Here is an 18728-nt window from a genome sequence, read left to right on the forward strand (position 1 = left end):
TAAAGGCAATTTGACGGTAATTAACTGGCTTGCCGAGCCCATAATTTGATAAAATTGGTAATCAATCGAAAGCTATCATTCTACTGATTACAATTCTATAAATTTTATGGTGCCCTTGTACCTGAAGCTCCGCAAAATCAGCCTTTCATTTTGCATTTTAATGGAGTTTTTCATTGTGACATCGCAACCCCGTCTGGAATAAGCAGCCGCAGCACGGAGCAAGCGAGAGTGAGAGTGTGAATGCTCAATTGCTTGCGCAACAATGGCCAATACGCTTGTGGTTAGCGCTGGTCCTAACTTGCTCCCAGACGGCATTTCTGCGTCACAATACCAAACTCCTTTACGATCAAAATTCCAGGTGGATTTTTACGGGTTCTGGAACCACGAGCACAATAAAATTTATATTATCGTAATTAGTACCCCAGTGACTTTTGATTGATACTGTCAAATTGCCTTTAACCAAAGGCTAATTCCATTATAATTTAGCAAGGGCTGTAATGCATACCCTCAGAATTGTACAATATTTACAAATGTTGTTCTTTTATGAATTCTAAGTGGATTACAAGAAACAAAATTAAAAAATTTTCAACGGTTTAAAAGATAATGCGATTCGAAACTCTCTTGTCACTAGGTGGCGCTGCATGGTAAAATCTTTGAAATCTATTATTTTTGCCTAAATTGATGGTGGAGAACCAATTAAAATGTCTAATTATACAATTCTGAGGCCAAGGAATTGGAAAAAATCAACGTTTTTGCTCTCAACTCAATGAAAAAAAAGTTACGGATGAAAAAAAATGGGGGGGCCCGGACTTAAAAATCCATACAGTGTTCCGTTTCCACAAAAAAAAAATTATTGCAAAATGTACTTTGAAGCAGTATGGTTGATATAAAATTGGATTTTCGAAGTGCAATCTTTCCTTAATGAAATCTCGAAAAAATATGGTCTTTGATATGATTCATGGCTTAAAATAGTATTTGCGGTGAACAGCTGGTCTCTGCTGCTCAGCGTAAATACTATTTTTAGCAATCAACAATTGCAAAAAAAAATTTTTGGAGATTTTATGAAGGAATAGATTACACTTCGAAAATCCAATTTTATATCAACCATACTGCTTCGAAGTACATTTTGCAACAATTTTTTTTTGTGGAAACTTAACACCACATGGATTTTCAAGTCCGGGCCCCCCAATTTTTTTTTCATCCGTAACCTTTTTTTTATTGAGTCGAGAGCAAAAAAGTTGATTTTTTCCAATTCCTTGGCCCCAAAATTGTATAATTAGATATTTTAATTGGTTCTCCACCATCAATTTAAGCAAAAAATATCGATTTTGAAGATTTTTACATGCAGCGCCACCTAGTGACAAGAGAATTTAGAATCGTATTATCTTTTGAACCGCAGCGGCTCGCCGATAATATCGAGTCGATATCACACTTGGAAAGTAATATCGGTATCGGCCATTGGAGGTAAAAAAATATCGGCCATTTTTGTGACGTCATAACATGGTCGTAGGGAGTCAGAGAAGACGCGAAGTCTTCACTGAATGTCAGTAAATTATAAAGATGAATGGCCAAGCTGCAACGCACACAGGCCAGTAGCCCAGTGGTTTCCAACCGGGGAGGAATTCCCCCCTTGGGGGGAATTTTGCAATTTTCAGGGAGGAATTCCACTTTAGAATTGTAGCGGATTTCCCATAATGTTCATGCCCGAACTGTCATGTTGGCAACCAGTTATATCAGAGCGTATGCTCCTTATAGCTGTTTTTTTGCTGAAAGTATGTTCAAATGCGATTTGAAATCTCTTTCTCCCATACAAGTTCGCCCTTTTTTTTTTTTGAACTAGTTCAGATGTGCTGCAGTTCGCAAGTCAATTTTGTAGGCCAGCGACGGCCTCTCAATCAAATATATTCCAAGCAAGCAAATGTCGTGCCGAATCTATCACAACAAGGCCTCTAACGAAAGTATTTATATAGAATGTAAACGTTTAGATTCTATAGTATTTATCTTATATTTTCATGTCAACATTTTCATAAAGTGACAAAATATTCCAACGTCATCGATTCAAGTCAAAGAGATCGCTAGCTTTGCTTTATTTTTAATGAACAGCTACTCGATCGAAAAAATGCATGTTAAACTTGGTGCAGTGTTGCCGAAACCGAATGAGTGTCCTAAATTTCCATGAGCTCAAGCTGGAAATCTGATCACGTGTATGTTATATATTAGGGTATATATCAGGGCTGTAACCAAGTCACGAGGCTCCGAGTCACAAGTCAATTTCACTTTTGACTCGAGTCAAGTCGAGTCATCTTCAATTCACCATTGAGTCAAGTCCGACGGTCCAAGTCACCGAGCATAGGGTCGAGTCCGAGTTATGGTATTATGACTTGAGTCCGAGTCCAATTCCTTGTGTTGACTACTCAGTTTCCAGTTAAAGTCTTGTTAAACTCATTTTTTATAACTCTGTTTGTTGATATTGAATGATTTTGATTTATAATATACTAATCTTCCTCACTTTGAGCAGTTTATTGTCGCATATCGATTTACTGTTCTTCGAAATTACAATGAAATGTCGGTCTTGGCCGTCTTATAGTCACGAGTCATATGGCTTGGTTCGAGTCATGTACAATGACTCCAAGTCGAGTCAATACACAGATTGTCTGTAGTCGAGTCGAGTCGTTTCCCTATTTTGAGAAAATGACTCGAGTGAAGTCGAGTCATCAGAAAATGCTGACTCGAGTCCGACTCGGGTGTGGTCAATCCTGCTATATATGAAAATAACAATATTATTGGCAAATGCATACGCACACTTGAGAAAAAAATCGCGAGACCAGCAAATTTATGCATACTGATTTTTCACAGCAGTTATATTAGTGATTGGTGCATGATAAGCCGAAAACACAAATGGAAGTATGGGGGTCTGTTGAGTCAACCCTTCCAGAATTTGTTTGATTGAGACCAAGACCATTGTTTTGGAGGTCTACAAAGTATTGTTACAGCCCTGCTAGAAACAGACACTCCGTACCTCCGGTCTTATTCTTCGGTCAACAGGTGTTTGCGCAGTAAAAATGACCTTTTTTAATCATCGGGCAGATTTCTCCTAAGGGGGAAATTTTGCACAAATTTCGGCCAAGGGAGGCACGAGATGAAAAAGGTTGGGAACCACTGCAGTAGCCCTATGTGAAAAATATACCTTCACCGTTATGCCCCAGTGACTTCAGTGGGAATCCCCCTGCGGTGATCGAACACCAGAGACAGAGAGCAGACATCGAGTGAATGGAAAGTTGTATGCAGAAGATTTCAATCGATTCATTTGAGAAATGAAAACTTCATTCAAGCTTGACTGGCCGTCGTGATTAAAGAGAAAAAGGTCGCGTGTAAACATTTACCTGTAGATATAGCTGTTGGTGTCTGTGCAGGAAGCTCACAAGCCAAGGGCCGGTACCAACAAAGCGAAAAATACCAGTAATGTATGGGGTCATCTGACTGAGGGGCCACCATGATAAGGAATAGGCGGGCATAGAGTGAAAGAAAATCAAGCAAAAAGGGAGTAGAGCCAACAATTCATACAAATATTTTTCATTCCATAATGACATGGGCCAATTCTGACAGTGTGTAAAAGATTGATCAACTGATTGTTGAAATGCTGGTCATAGTCAAGGGGATGGGCAGAGCGGACGTGAACAATTTGAGTAGTTTTGCACATTCTCTTCCGCTGTTAATGATGTTCTGAAGGCTCCAGGTGCACTGTCAGAAGAATATCAATATTTGGTGGAACCAATGAAGAAAAGATCAGCTACAGTCGTGGAACCAAAATAAACAGAATTCCCAGTTCTTGCTGTGCTACCAACTACAGTACCAAGTGAAAGACTGTTCACTGTGTTTAGTACTGTATAGCCTACATCATTTATGAATACCACACAAGTTCACTCCCTGGAGAAAACGCCGAGAAATTATGCTTCGTGAACTGTAATCTGAAACTGCTGGAATGGTGCTACTGGAATATTTTTATTGCCCCCGAGATCATTCATTTCATGTTAAGTATAGCAATGGCTGTAAACATATTCAATTAAATACTCTTGACGTGTTAAATATGCGCCTTGAGCTAGATTTCATATTTTTTGGATATCGGCTGAATATATCGGGGTTATCGGTGAAGGTACTGGATATCGGTTTTATCGGTATCGGCTCAAAAATCCAATATCGGTCGGGCTCTAAACATGATTATGATGCTATCAGCATTGTGTGTCCTGGAACTGTACCAAAGGTGGAATGGGTAAATCTATGAACAGATCGCTGCTCACAGATTTAAATTTCAATCCTGTTCTAGGAATCGGGACAACCGACAAATTGGTTATTGCGGTCGACCAGCCTATGAAATCTCGCCACTGTTTCCCACGCTTGTCTGATATCATCAAAGTAATATTTGGTTTGCATTGAATAAGCATATATATTATCTCCATGTCATCACTATATGATATAATCAAACACCACTACTGCGTTTTGGCGTATAGTCCCAATTTTATATAGTACGGCCCGCGAATGGATTCAGATGTCGAATGCGGCCCGCGAGCTCAAAAGTTTGCTCACCCCTGGTGTAGAATATAGTAAGGAATATAAAAAAAAATGTGTAACTATTGGACGTTAATGTTTTTGGACATTTCTCACACGATATTTCATGGTTGACGAATAAAAGAATTATCTCTCTCTCATATTCTTTGCATCGTTTTGCTAGCTGTTTGAAATACAGATTGAGTCCAGATTTATTTTGAATCGAGTTGAATGTAGTATCGAATATCCACGCAAAAAGGCGTATCGCTCACGAAGAACTGCTAGACTACGCAAGTAACCATATAGCCCCAGTCGGCAATTAACATCATAAACACAGTACCTCAGAAAAATTGATTTGATACAACGCACTGCCAACTTTCACCTCCGTGACGTACAATTTAAGCCTGTTCCAATTGCAGATGAGTAATATAAACGTATAAAAATATACTTTCTATTTAAATTATACCAGAGGGTTGGTTATATGAGCAGTTCATAGAAGAGAGACACATTGGTAGTAGATTACTTCACTACTAGTTACAACATCGTAAGCTCCAATTATTGCGTTTGCGATCAATTTTTGATGTAACAATGGAGACTCGATAAAACCCAGTGTCGCACACTCATTGAGCGATTAACAATCGGGGCTCATACGAGATTTAGTTAAAACTGATCACTTGATGACTTGTAAATTCTGTTTCGAGTCAAGTCATTTCTGCAAAGACGATGCAAATCAAATTTGAGTCAATTTTGACTAGTAGAAGCAGAACTATTTGAGTTTTTCATTGATAATCCCCGGATCAAGGATAATCCGAGAATTATCAACGACAAACTCGAATAACTCCGCTTCTACAAGTCGGAATTGACTCAAATTTGATTTGCATCGTCTTTGAAGACAGCTCAACACTTTCATGGGGCTGACAGAAAAAATTGAGAATTTTTATTTTTTCATTTTTAATAATAAATTAAAAATTTCAATTCAAGATTGCACGGCCTTTACTGGTTGGAATTGAGTCAAATTTGGTGTGCATCGTTTACTTGGACAACCTGACGATTTAGTCATCAGGCGAGTGAGATTTGGAAAAAAAAGTTTTTTTTGAACAACCCTACTGCACTGGAAGTGAAATGTATGTGCAATAGTACAAAGCTTATTTTCTTGGTCGCTGCCATCCGAGCAGTGTACAGCTTCGACCTCCCTTGACCGAGTGTTTCGTGTTCTATGTCATAAGACCGACTTTAATTAAAATGCTTAATCTCGGCGACATGCTCGGCAAAAACTAAAAAGACCGGGGTTGTCGACCCCCGGTCTATACCTTCTTCGAATTTCAGTTTGAGGGTAATCCTTTATGGGTGATAAAACTGATAAATATGATGAGTCATATAATAATCGCGAGTACTGATTGACTTGTTTTACGAATTATGGATTCGGAAACGTATCACGTAACAATTTGAAACACGTACCTTAAAATGCGTCATGGGACAATGGCAACAAAGAATGTTTGAACTAAACTATATGGAAAGAGTGATTTCTTGTGACTTTAATTGCTACTCGTACTTTGCCACATTGCCTTTATTTTGAATCTGGATTACGCATGCGAGATACGCAGGCAGCGTAATCGTGTCATATTAATGAACAGGCTTCAAAGTAAACGAATTTCCTGTTAAGTAGATACAGCCTATGGTTATATTCATTCGAAAAGCAAGTTTTATGTTTTGAATGTCAAGCAACCTTTCGCAGGCCGCAGAGAATAGCTGGGCGGGCCGCACTTTGCCCAGGTCTGATCTAGTGTATATTCAAATATTATAATCATGAAATTTGACATTTATGAGCTATACCAGTTACGCTAGCCAGGGCTTCCCAACCTTTTTTCAGTACGCGACCCACTTTTACCACAATGTCGCATTGTGCGACCCACCACGAGAGATATGACTGAACATATGAGAACGTAATTCAACGTGCAATGAGTCGTGTGAGTTACGAGTTAAATTAGACGCCCACAAGTGAATTTGCGCGTCAGTTTGAGAATACGCATGTATAAAGTTGACAAAAATGCTTGTAATAGTAGATTACAATGAGAAAGTTGGTATTCAATTGGTGATTCGTCGTTTACGTCAAACATGAAAAGGGTGCCGTCGTGCCGAGTATTGTTGACTGATTATAATCGGGCTGGATTGCATTTACCAATCAACGTTCTCAATTTCAAGGCACGTATAAAAACACACTGTCCAATTTCGCATTCCCATCAAAATGACTGTCACGAAACCTGGTTCACTAATTAGAAGCACGGGAACGTGGCTTTAATTCAGAGAAGTAGAAAGGATATGAGCCCGTTTAATCGGCAGAAGTTTAGGTTTTTGGCATTTATGGCAAATTGAATAAAAATTGTAACATTAAGAAATTCTTCGCGAACCACCAGAAATAGCTTCGGGCCCACTGATGGGTCGCGACCCACCGATTGGGAAGCACTGCGCTAGACCAAGGGTTCCTAACCTGCTGGCCACGAGAATAGGAAAGGAAAAGGAAAGGACGTAGTTTATTTAAAACAATGTATCATATTAAGTCTACTACACTATAAAAAAAAATAATAATAAAAATGCACAGCAGCAGTGAGCTACTTCTTGATCTTGAGTTCACTTTATTTCCTCATCCACCACCAAAGTAGCATTTACGACATTATCAAATTAAAAACAAGCCTAAATTTCAGTTTGCAGTTGTCCAAATTTTGCCACTATGCTCCTTGCCACAAAGGCGCAAAAAGAATGCTGCTACAAGACTATTTATTTTCAAATAGTATATCTAACCGATGCAATTTTTAACACGAAACTTTCCCAATGTTTGCAGGGCATGAAGGCACAATTGAAGATCGTACCAACATAAAGGGTGTTTTTTATCAAACTGACTCTGTTACTCTTGCACTCACTGGCATTGGAGCAGCCATTGGAATGTTGATTTTGGTCACCATGGCGTACTGCTTAAAAAAGTGAGTGATAAGAATACCATCTGGTAGTATGTAGTTTCATTTCAAGGGAGAGCTGTAATATGCATGCCCGCAATACGACTCAATACGCACGGGAAGTGTGGATATTGCGCAGAGATGGTCAGTACCGAAGTTCTTCTACTTTTTCAAAGTACTCAGGTAGTTTTCCGCTACTTCTAGGACTTACTCGAGTATATCAAATTTTGGCTACTTCTACTCCGTAATATTTTGTGATCGACTTACTTACCTATCGCTATTTTCAGTTTGTCAAGTAGAAGTAGTTTAATTTTCCAATCAGAAAGATACCCTGAGGAGTTTCGGGGCTGTTTTGACGGAGTACCAACATTGAATTTTCATAGAAGTTAGATAATATCGTCGCGGCTCAATTCCAACTAGTGGAAGCGGAGTTGTTGCCAAATTTGGATTTGAATAAAATAGTATTTACGGAATTGCTCACCGTAAATCCTATTTTATTGATAATCCAAATTTTTCGACGGCAATAACTCCGTTTCGACTGGTTTGAATTGAGCCAAATTTGGCGAACATCGTTTCTATAGACAACCTGACACTTTCATGGGTTGAACAGAAATTTTTGAAATTTTTGTTGATTCCTTTTAATATAATAAAAAGAAACTTTGTTCTCCTGTATCAATTCGGCTACTGGCTGGAATTGATCCAAATTTGGTGTGTAGGCTTAAATTAGGTAACCGAACAGTTTTATCAAGTAGCCAGTACAATTTGAGAAGAAAAAAGTCATTTTTGAAGACCCCTACCGTTCATAGCTGCAACGGTCGTTATTGACTAAGTGACCGAAGCACTGACCCATTCGATAGTTGACGGAGTCTCCGGAGCAACGGTATCAATGAACTCCGGAACAGGAGCAGTTTAAAATTTACGCCAGTTCCAAAGCCCTGATTGCGATAAATTCTACATGTTTTGAAAGGATGCAGAAAATACATATGTGAATGGTATTCAGAAGTGGTCAGTAGCGAAGTACTTCTACTTTTTCTGAGTACTCAAGTTGGGTTTGCCTAGTTAACTAAGTTGCTATGCGTTTAGACTACTTCCACTTCAACTTAACAGTTTTTAGGTAAAACTATTTACTCTTTAGACTTTGGATTTTATTAAGTGTAAAATAGTTTTGGGGTATGCTTGCGTCACTTTTATGATTGAATTTGTCGTGAAACTGGTTAAACATGGATCTGTATCCCAGTAACTGGCTATATTTTTGAAAATTTCTCCTATATGTAGCGTCATTGGTGATTTTGCGTCAGTCGCGATGATGCACCCAGCAATTTCCAAAATGGCCACCACAGAATAACTGCTTGGAGTGTGCATCCTATCAACCAAATCTTCGTTTTATACTGCTTGAGTCTTGAGTGCTTCTAAGATCTTCATTTTCTAATTCTACTTGAAGTGACTTGAATTTGAATATGAATTTGAAGTTGCTACTTCTACGTCTTGTTGACCAGCAACGTTGATGCTACTGCTACATTAGATATTTTTCGCTACGACCCGAATATGGGAAACTACTGAATGAACCTGACATGAACGTTCATGCCTTCCAACGTGGATATCTGACGAAAGGTCTGTGTCTTGACATCAATCTTGTTTTAGGCACCTAACGCGTCGTAGGTCTGCAACCGTTACGGAGGATCCTTCCAGGCTGTACGAATTGCCGATTGAAGAGAACAAATACGCGAAGATAGATCTTCCGATCTCATTTACAAATGCGGAAACAAGCAACGAACAGGAAACGTCCACGTATGAAACCGTGAACGTTTCCGCGACGTCCATGTAGGAGGTTCCAGCTTGGTAGAGGGTTTTGAGGAAGCAGGAATATATCAAGAGAACCATGATACTCGCGGTTTTAGAAGATTGCAAAGCTGCATGTGTTGGTTGTATATTATGTCCGTTGCACTTTTGTACTTGCACTGCACACTTACACTTTTCGGTAATTTTCAAAGTCATGTCAATTGCCATCTTCCTATGAAGGTCATTGCTCATTTTCTGTTCTAGTTTAACGTTTGTCAACAAGAGAACTATTTTTATCAGATTACCATCCTGTTACTTACCATATTATTCGTGTCGACTCGTTTCGACTGCAACACTCGTTTTTTAGTTCTTATTTTGTGGTATTCATATCATGGTAGTGGCTTCATATCTTGCTGTTATTTTTTTCATCATCATCATTGGTTTATTAGCAAGTTTTATCAGTTTAATACACCACAAAATGCGATACAATGAAGAGATAGGAGAGTTTCGAAGCGACTTGAAGTAGTCTATGGAATCAGACACTCACCTTCGCTTAGGCGATGTGAAGAGGAGACATGCACAATGAATGAATAGTAAAGGAAGATAGTATAGAAAAAAAGCAAGCGACAAAATGGCGTGGAATGTCACGGAAGGCGAGATCGACAGGTCAGGTCGTGGTCCGGTAATCTTGAGGACGGACTAGTATTTATTTAGTAGTAATTGCTTGTATTTCAACTTCAATGCAGCGTGGGGACTCAGTCACTACCTTCGAGTCACGAGTCATCGCACGTTTTGACTCGAGTCTAGTCAAGTTGACTTTTTGAAGTATGAGGCATGATTGCGTCATTGCATTTTACTATAGCTGTCTGGAATACAGATTGAGTGGTTATTGATTTTGAACCGATAAACGAATATAGAGTTAAATATACACGCAAGGAGGCGGTGTGTCGCTCACATATAACTGCTAAACTACGTAAGTAATTGCATAGCCTCAGTTTATAGTTACCAGCCAAAATCGAGAATAGAGAAACGAATTGATAAGATGCAATACATTACCCGTTTACAAATTGAGATGATAAAATTCGAGCCTGCGCCGATGGTTGAGGACTATATATAGCCTACTATATTCGATTTCAATAAAACAAGAGGTTTGGTTAAGTTGAGAGCAGAAATAGATATTTTGTTATTAAATTACTAAGCTTACGACAACGTAAGGTATATGCTTCGATCACTCTGTTTGCGATAAATTTATTTGTGAGAGAACAATGGAGGCTCAGTAGAACGCAATATAATTGAATTGGTAGCTCTCACGGGTTACACCAGCGTTACGCGAACGATCCGAGCATATGCAAGATACAGTGATTTTTATCGAAACCGATCTCTTGATGACAGCATAAGGATTCGACCGCATCGTTGGAGACATTAAGATTATCATACGACCTCTTTTCAGAGGATTTGTACTTTTTTGAAAGTGTCCTCAGAGGACGCCCTTTTGTCTTCTTTTTTGAGAATTTTGGTCATATCTATAGAAAAATTCGACTGAGATGCAGTAAATTAGCACCGAGGTGACGCTCCGGCCGGTATTTCGGGAGCCGAGTGGAAAGTTGACCTTTTTTTAGTCAACCGACCACAAAGAGGAAAAATTTACCATTTTTTGAGAATTCTACTCCGGTTTTGCAAGTCTGAAAATTCTAAAAGAGTGTCCCCATTTTTAGATTTCCAAAATATGGTAACCCTAGGATACATAAGATGATATCTTTGCAATAGAACAGTGGGTCTTGACCTTTTTTACCCCAGTGATTTCTTTCAGAAAATGTATCAGTATGAGACGGATACGGATTAGTTTTATCGTAGATGCTACTGCCATTTTGCGGCAACGGAAAATATGGTAGATTGTTTATTTCGAAATGTTCTGCTGAGAGCTATTTAAGGAGATGAAACAGTCATGTGGTCAGTATGCGGCCTATTGCGCACATTCACCTACACACCGATTCATATATTATTGCAGTGGCGGTCAACCCGTGGCCCTCGAGAAGGCTTCTCGAAATTAGTTATAACATCACGTAAAATTGCAAGGTCAACAAAAAATTTGATTAGCCTGATCGCGAAATTTGATGATGACTAAAACATCAGTTCTGACGCATTGGCGTAACCAGGGGCCAGCCACATTTACCGCAGATCCGTAGAATATTTCGCATTAGATTTAGTTTTCGTAGCAGTTCGCATGATTTATTTTCACTCCATTTCTTGCATTTAGTATTAGAGCCCCTCCTGAAAATCATAAATATGCCTATAAATTTAAAGAATTGAGTCAAACTATATTCGCAATTATGAGATAACGTGTCGTCCAAACATGCGACTTCGCTTGTGCGCTCGCAGCGAGATCGTTGGCGATGAAACATTTGCGCAAAATGATAGAGCAGTTGTTCTCAACCTTTTTGTCTTCGCGGACCCCTTTTGAGCCGTCACGGACCCTCGCGGACTCCCTTACCTTCTAGTTCAAATTTAGCTCAATTATCGTGCAATGGTCATCTGTCTTGTGTAAATGTTAACAGCAGACTAGCGATAAACATAAACAGAATTACTTTTCTTGAAAATAAACCTCCGACACTTATGTGGGAATTCTGGAGTCGGCCTCGGTCGTATAAGAACCCACAACCCATTCGTGTTGTAGCTGTGCAATGTGGATTATACCACTAAGCTATCTCGCCACTTCGATTCGATATGAACGAGTTCCGTAAATCCATTTTCATAAAGACAGGTGGCGGTGAATGTCATAATAACGCGTAACGCTTCTGACGACACATTTGAGTACGATCGCAACAAATATGGCACCAAAATTGAGAAGCAGGTTTTTAATGAACATATCACGTTCAATCTGGTCATTTTTATAAAGCGGTTCATCTTGAATTTATTATGGAATAATAGTTGTAGAGTATCTTGGAGGTACAGAACTTCAATAACTGGTAGGGGAGATGTGGTACCGATGGATCACTGGGACCGAAAATACTTTGAAAATTCTCTATGATAATTCCATGATTACACTCCGTGAACTTGTCTACAATTGCATGCTGGCAACATCTTTCCTCACATACAAAAAAATTCGACGTGCGCGAACTATGGGGTCTCTCACAGATGTTTTTTGTTTTGGGGGGTGTAAACTAAATTTAGATCGACATATACATTTTTCTTTGTAACCTTCAACAAGAACAAACCAGCAATCATTTTTATTGTGAAGTCTAGGGTTTGCATCAGGCTATATAATGGAACCTATTATTTTTTTCAGTACTTTCCTTGAGTGGAATTTTTTTCGATTCATGTACAAAATTAGTAGGGTGGGGACCGATGATACAATAGCCAAATCAAGCAAAATAATCAAGCATACTAATCATGAAACAAATGAAACATGACTACGTATAGAAAATCTTTATGTAATAATTCCATATGATGTTTTATCGCTATAACGAGTTCTTTGGAAGCCACACTGTCGATTTTCGGGCAATATGTATGTATCCTCAAATTTATAAGTCCGAGCCTAAATCGAAACGTGATTTTGTGACAACATTTGAGTCAATATTTAATATATTTTTTGATGGTTGCGACCGAAAATTCTTCTTTGGCTTGCTGTAGCTTAGATTATAATACTGAGCAAGAAAAGTTGTCACATCTGAGTTTTTTAGGGTATATGTGTCATAGGTCCCCGGGTCGTGTACCATTGGACCCACCGGGAGGGGACCGATGACACGTTCGAGCAACAAATTTTAAACGTCCATAAATATTTTTTGAAAAGACGGATATTCATGTATATGTGCGCGATAGGTAGAGCTTGTATCAAAGTGCTGAGCCAGCAAAAGATCTGCTGTTTTCGGCTGAACATTTTGGGGCCAGCGATCATTTTCCAATTTTTGATCCATCGGTACCACATCTCCCCTATTTCATGACCTCCTGTCTGCTATGTGAAAAGATATTGAAATCGTCCATATGTACTACACTAAATACGCACACAATTCCAAATTGGTATTTCTTCACAGTCAATTTTTCTTAGTGGGATGGCATTTGTCCTGTGGGGTTCAGATTGCCAGATCAGGAAGATTCGGCACCAGCCATTTAGGCGCCAATGGACAACTAAACGTCTAGATAGAAGTTTTCGGTCAACATAAGAACATGAGGCAGCCCTTTACGGCCAAGGTTTTCTCGCTGCAGAACATCTTGGCACACTTCTCGGCGTCCCATGTTGGCCTAAACTTTTTTATGTCTTGGTGCGGCATGGCTCGGTAATGGCCGACTCCGAAATGCCTATTTCTACAAATCCATAAACACCAAATCGCGTCCAGCGAAAAATTGAAAGAAGTTGCACAAATTTAAAAAAATACTAATGTTCATTCACGAAATAATTTTGGGTCCTGGTCAACACCGCAGCGGTATCGTTAAAAAGTAGGTAATTCGGGAATCGAGTCGGTAAGTTGACCTTTTTTAATCAACACAACATGATTTCTAGAACAAATTTGGAATCAGCAGTTTTTATAGTCCGGTAAACTGATTTTTATGATTTGTGAAAGGTGTCCGCCTTTCCGGATTCAAAAATATGGTAACCGTAATGTCGACAGGAATCCATGTGGCGACGCATATCCAGGGTGCAAAAGACGCCAATGCCCTCTGCAAATTATTGACGAGGACATTATAAGGCCATTCGTATATTGATGTAATGAGAATCGTAACGAGAAGTATGTATGAAATAAATCCGTGCTTATACGCACGAATCCTACAGTTTTCTATGAGGACTGGAGGCGGGTCGTCTGGTAACGATCGAAACTGCCACCCCGATCTTGAGTTTTCCACCATGATCTCGTGATTGGGGCACGATCTAGATATTTATTATTATTTTCACAAATGTTATGATGTTACATTACAATGACAAAATACTTTCACCGTATTGGTGACGTTTTGTTACTGATAAGAGTCAATCGGTAAGCTTTTAGTGAATAAATTACCATTGTGAAGTAGTCACGCTATCGTTCAATTCTGCTCGTTACGCTATCGTTCAACGATGGATTCTGAAATGACATAACTCGAATGGCTTATAGTTAATGACTTTATGTTCGTTGATGACACTTTTCCTTTTCGAAATCAATTATTTGACAACAAGTTCAAAGAAGGTAGAGATTATTGTTCGCCATTATCGATCATTCCCACCACTGCAGCAACGGCAAAAATCTAACCCACTATATTAAAATGATTTGTATTATGCTTTGGCTGGTAACGTCTCTATAATTCATTTTCATCGCTGAAGTAACCTTGTAGTGATGTCAGGAAACGATTGGCGCTAGTCTGGCAAAATATGGTGATGAAGGCCTGAAGTGAATCTCATTATTTTGATTCAAGCGTATAGTAGACATTGGTTAATACCGTGATTCATCCATCATCCATCACTGATAAATGTGATCATGTCAAATGCTGACAGTTGGTTTCTTGGCTATTAGGCCCCTTACAATTGTCTTGTCTATATGTTCGCTGCACGGCGATAAGAATGATTTTGCTACTCGGCATGTCCCTAGAATGACTACCAAACGAAACTGCCACACTCATTCAACGTTCAGCTATCTCCGAACGTTAGTAATCGTGATATTAGTAATTACCGGACCCAATAACGTCATATTCGATAAGCACGCAGAGGTTCGAAGAACAACCAGTAGTGCTGTAAGTACACATGCCAAAATAGGCGAAAGAGTGAACGGTATTATTCAAACGATTCATGAGTTAACTTGGCAGTGAGAATTGTAAAGCGAGAGAGTATGGTATGTACAGTACAGAGTCGCAAATCCGCATCCGTTCAATTATTCTCCGCAAATTCTTCAAAAGAATATATAGCTTTATAGCCTACTCTTCTATGATATAACATTGCATTGCAGGTATTCTTAATGATGCATTCATAGCAGGATAGCTTCCAAGATTTAATTTATAACTAGGCGAATATCATTCAATATATTTATTTCGGTACGCATGGGATATCCGATCGAGCATATTGAGGGAGACTATGAAGTTCATCGAAAGCAATTGGGATATCTTTTCTAGAATCTTTACTATTATTTTTATTCTACACGTTTCCCAATATGCGACCTGCGCGAGCGGTGAGTATTAACTTCAGTCATAACTGTTCTTAAAGCCTATACGAGCCAGAGTTTCAGTTATTATAGTTGAATGCTATTGGTTAGAGCGAGTTGATATCATTGTTTAATTGGTATTGAGTAGATAATAATAATTGAAGAAAATTCTCAGAATTGTCAAAAAATCATAGAAAAACATGAGTGACGTAATATCAAAAACACATTTTAAATATTTCTGTATATTGAATCGTAAATTATTATATTGTGTCCAGACCAATGGGCACGTTTCACACGTGGCATATAGTTGTTTTAAACATTTTAAAAAATGTTTCATGCGATAAACCAATTTGTTGAAATCAATCTCCGGCCACAGGTATGGGCCAACTCATTCACAGAAGTGGTAGAATTAGTCATCGTTTATAGTAAAGTATAAGTAAAAGTAGCAATTTACAAGACATGTACAAACTAGGCTACGTCAAGTGGAAGTATAAAATGTAAGGTATGGAAAGTACATAAGTAGGTAGTTTCGATAAGTAGAAGTAATCGTGGGTTCTCATAATTTTAAGAGTTAATCGGATATGGATAATACTTTCAAAATTACTGGATGTATTTTACTGGATGTAAATTACAGGATGTAACGACTAACGCAAAATTACCATATGACACCACACTCTTAGGGAAAAGAGTGTGTATTTGCACCCGTGTAACACCCCTGATATACGGGTGTGAATATACACCCATGGCACAAGAAACCCGAACCGACCCCAGACGTATACCACGGTATACATTGAGTGCAACATTTTATCCAAATTATGCATGCAAGCAAATAGGAACGTAGAATTTATTACCGCGATATAGTTCAGAGTAAATTTCTTTTTTCGTGTACCACCCTTTTTGGCCTTTGGGTGTGAATACACACTCTTATCGCTAAGAGTGTATCGTATATAAATGTATGTAAAGCTCGAGAAAATATAGGCTATTTATCTACCATGATACAGAGGCTACTTCAGGCGGTTCTTATGACTTTTCCCACGTGAACGTGAAACAAAATGTTCAAAGTAGAATTGGTAGTATCCTAAAACATAACCGCTTGAGTAAGCAGTGCAAATACAATCTACTTGAGTGCTTCGAGAAATTGACTTCGCTACTGACCATCTCTGTTCAGCAGGGATGTTCAAAAATAACTCTTTTTACTGGATTCGAGGGATTCAAAGATTAAATTGCTAGGTTGCCTTAAAAACGCTGCACACCAAGTTTGGCTCAATTCCAACCAGTAAAAGCCGCCACAAAGCTAACTGAAATTTTTGACATATTATAAAAAAAAACGAAAAAAAATCCATTTTTTCTGTCAACTTCATGAAATTGTTAAGTTGTCTCAAAAACGATGGAAAACAAATTTGACGCAATTCCAACCCGGAGAAGCGAAGATATTTCAGTTTTTGATTAATAATTCGGGGATTTTCCACCGGCAATGCTATGTTTGGATATCCACAGGTTTAAACTGCAATAACTTCGCCTTTACCGGTTGGAATTGATCAGAAATTCTTTTGAATCGTTATTTTAGGCAACTTAACGATTTCATTGGGTTGACAGTAAAATTCTATATTTATCTTTTTAATTTTTACGATAAATTGGCTCTGCGGCAGATTCTACTGGTCGGAATTTAACTAAATTTGGTGTGTAGCGTTATTTCTGGGCCTCGGGGGCTCGTCCTATAGGGCAAATGGGGCATTGCCCCACCTAAAATTCTTTTTCCAACATTACGTGTTTTTCTCGTGGAAATTTCATGTCCAAAGTTTTATATAAAGAAGCCAACAACTCGATAGTTGATACAAAAATTAAAATGGAACTCAATCAACAATCAATCATGGAAATTTTGAGTCGCGAAAATCACCGCTCAAATGTTACAATCGCCCCGTATCCAGGGGCAATTGTACCACCCTTGCGGGGCAATTATAACAATGTTATTTATAACTAAAATCAAACGAATTGAACAACGAAAACGGAAGCACGAATTGTAATATTGCAATAAACTAAAGAAAGAGGCGTTTGAATGCTTCCAGGCTATGCCCCATCGCATTTATGGCATCTGAATACAATATCACCCTTCCTGTCTTGTTCAAAGCTTAAATTGTACAAAAATCACATTCATTCCATCATCTCCCTACACATATTCGGCCTCTTCTAACAAGGTTCAGTTGTTCAGCGTGCATAATGGGTTGGTCTTTCGGTCACCTGCGAAGGTGCGGAACCGACCTGGCCAACATATCTTGGTTGAATGGGCCGATGATAGTGCAGCAAAACGAAGTCACATCATTGTGTTGCGTCAAAGCTATAATGACATTCTTCTGTGCTGTACAAAATTAAAATATATTGTTCACACCAAATATCAAAATGTAAGTGGGCCATGATCAAAGTCAGGGGATGAGGATTCATTCATGACCATTGAAGGTCGGCACATCAAAAGTCGATCAACATGATAAAGGGTCGTTGAATCACGAAAATAACCGAACCGTAAGATTCACATCACCACTTTTGTATGGCCGTTTCGACGGATGATCATGTTAGAATTGGTATCGCAATATGCTCTAATTCCTGCAGTAGTATCTGCTCTGGTGAACTTCTAGCTGTTGCAAGATTATTCTGCAGTAGATATATGGTAAGACCAACATAGGAACAAAGACATTCAGAATTGGTAACATATTGTAACGGGGCAAAAGTAACAGAGTGTTACGATTGCCCCTGACGCGCTCGACCATGATTAGTGTGTCAGTATGGTACCTTCCCGGCGATGCAAGCCCTAGTCTTTCCATCATCACGGTAGGCTATGGTAACATTGTTCCAGCTACATATATTACGTTGTAACCACTTGAGGTACTATTCGTCTCAACAAATTATTCCGGACCAGAAAATATTTACTCAAGGGTCAAAAAGTTCGTTTTTTTTCAAATTATTCCGGGGTTTCGCGTCGTACCTCAATGTATCTCCAGGTAAAATAGGAGATATAACTACTGCATACGCACTAGGGCTCTTCAAAAATGACCTTTTTTCTCAAATCGTACTGGCTACTTGATAAAATTGTTAGGTTACCTAATTTAAGCCTACACACCAAATTTGGTTCAATTTCAACCAGTAGCCGCATTGCTACAGGAGAAGAAAGTTTCTATTTATTATACAAAAATAACTATAAAAAAATTTGATAATTTTCTGTTCACCCCATGAAAGTGTTAGGTTGTGTATAGAAACAATGTTCACCAAATTTGGTTCAATTCCAACCAGCGGAAGCGGAGTTATGGCCGTCGAAAAATTTGGATTATGAATAAAATAGTATTTACGGTGACCAATTCTT

At 38.7% G+C, this 18728-nt stretch overlaps 3 protein-coding genes across 7 annotated transcripts in view; 2 read left to right on the plus strand and 1 right to left on the minus strand.

The window, feature by feature from the left end:
* Positions 1 to 9775, plus strand: part of LOC145444091 (complement decay-accelerating factor, GPI-anchored-like) — a 32098-nt gene extending 22323 nt beyond the window's left edge. The window contains exons 6-7 of the mRNA XM_080322015.1: positions 7385 to 7523; positions 9138 to 9775. Of these exons, the coding sequence (XP_080178141.1) occupies positions 7385 to 7523; positions 9138 to 9321 (323 nt within the window). The 3' untranslated portion in view covers positions 9322 to 9775. The remainder of the gene's footprint in view (positions 1 to 7384; positions 7524 to 9137) is intronic.
* The window catches only part of LOC145444097 (sodium/potassium-transporting ATPase subunit beta-1-interacting protein 3-like), a 372797-nt gene that overhangs the window by 123671 nt on the left and 230398 nt on the right, over positions 1 to 18728 (minus strand). The window lies entirely within an intron of this gene.
* Positions 15168 to 18728, plus strand: part of LOC145444077 (uncharacterized) — a 192172-nt gene continuing 188611 nt past the window's right edge. For 3 of the 5 annotated variants that reach the window (XM_080321990.1, XM_080321991.1, XM_080321992.1), the window contains exon 1: positions 15169 to 15403. In XM_080321990.1, coding sequence (XP_080178116.1) covers positions 15310 to 15403 — 94 coding nt within the window. In that variant the 5' untranslated portion in view covers positions 15169 to 15309. Of the gene's footprint in view, positions 15404 to 18728 lie in introns of all 5 variants that reach the window. The other 2 variants (XM_080321988.1, XM_080321989.1) reach the window with 1 other exon arrangement.

This window comes from Botryllus schlosseri, chromosome 8, assembly GCF_051294905.1.
Source record: "Botryllus schlosseri isolate E-star chromosome 8, Bs_hap1, whole genome shotgun sequence".
NCBI lineage: Eukaryota > Metazoa > Chordata > Ascidiacea > Stolidobranchia > Styelidae > Botryllus > Botryllus schlosseri.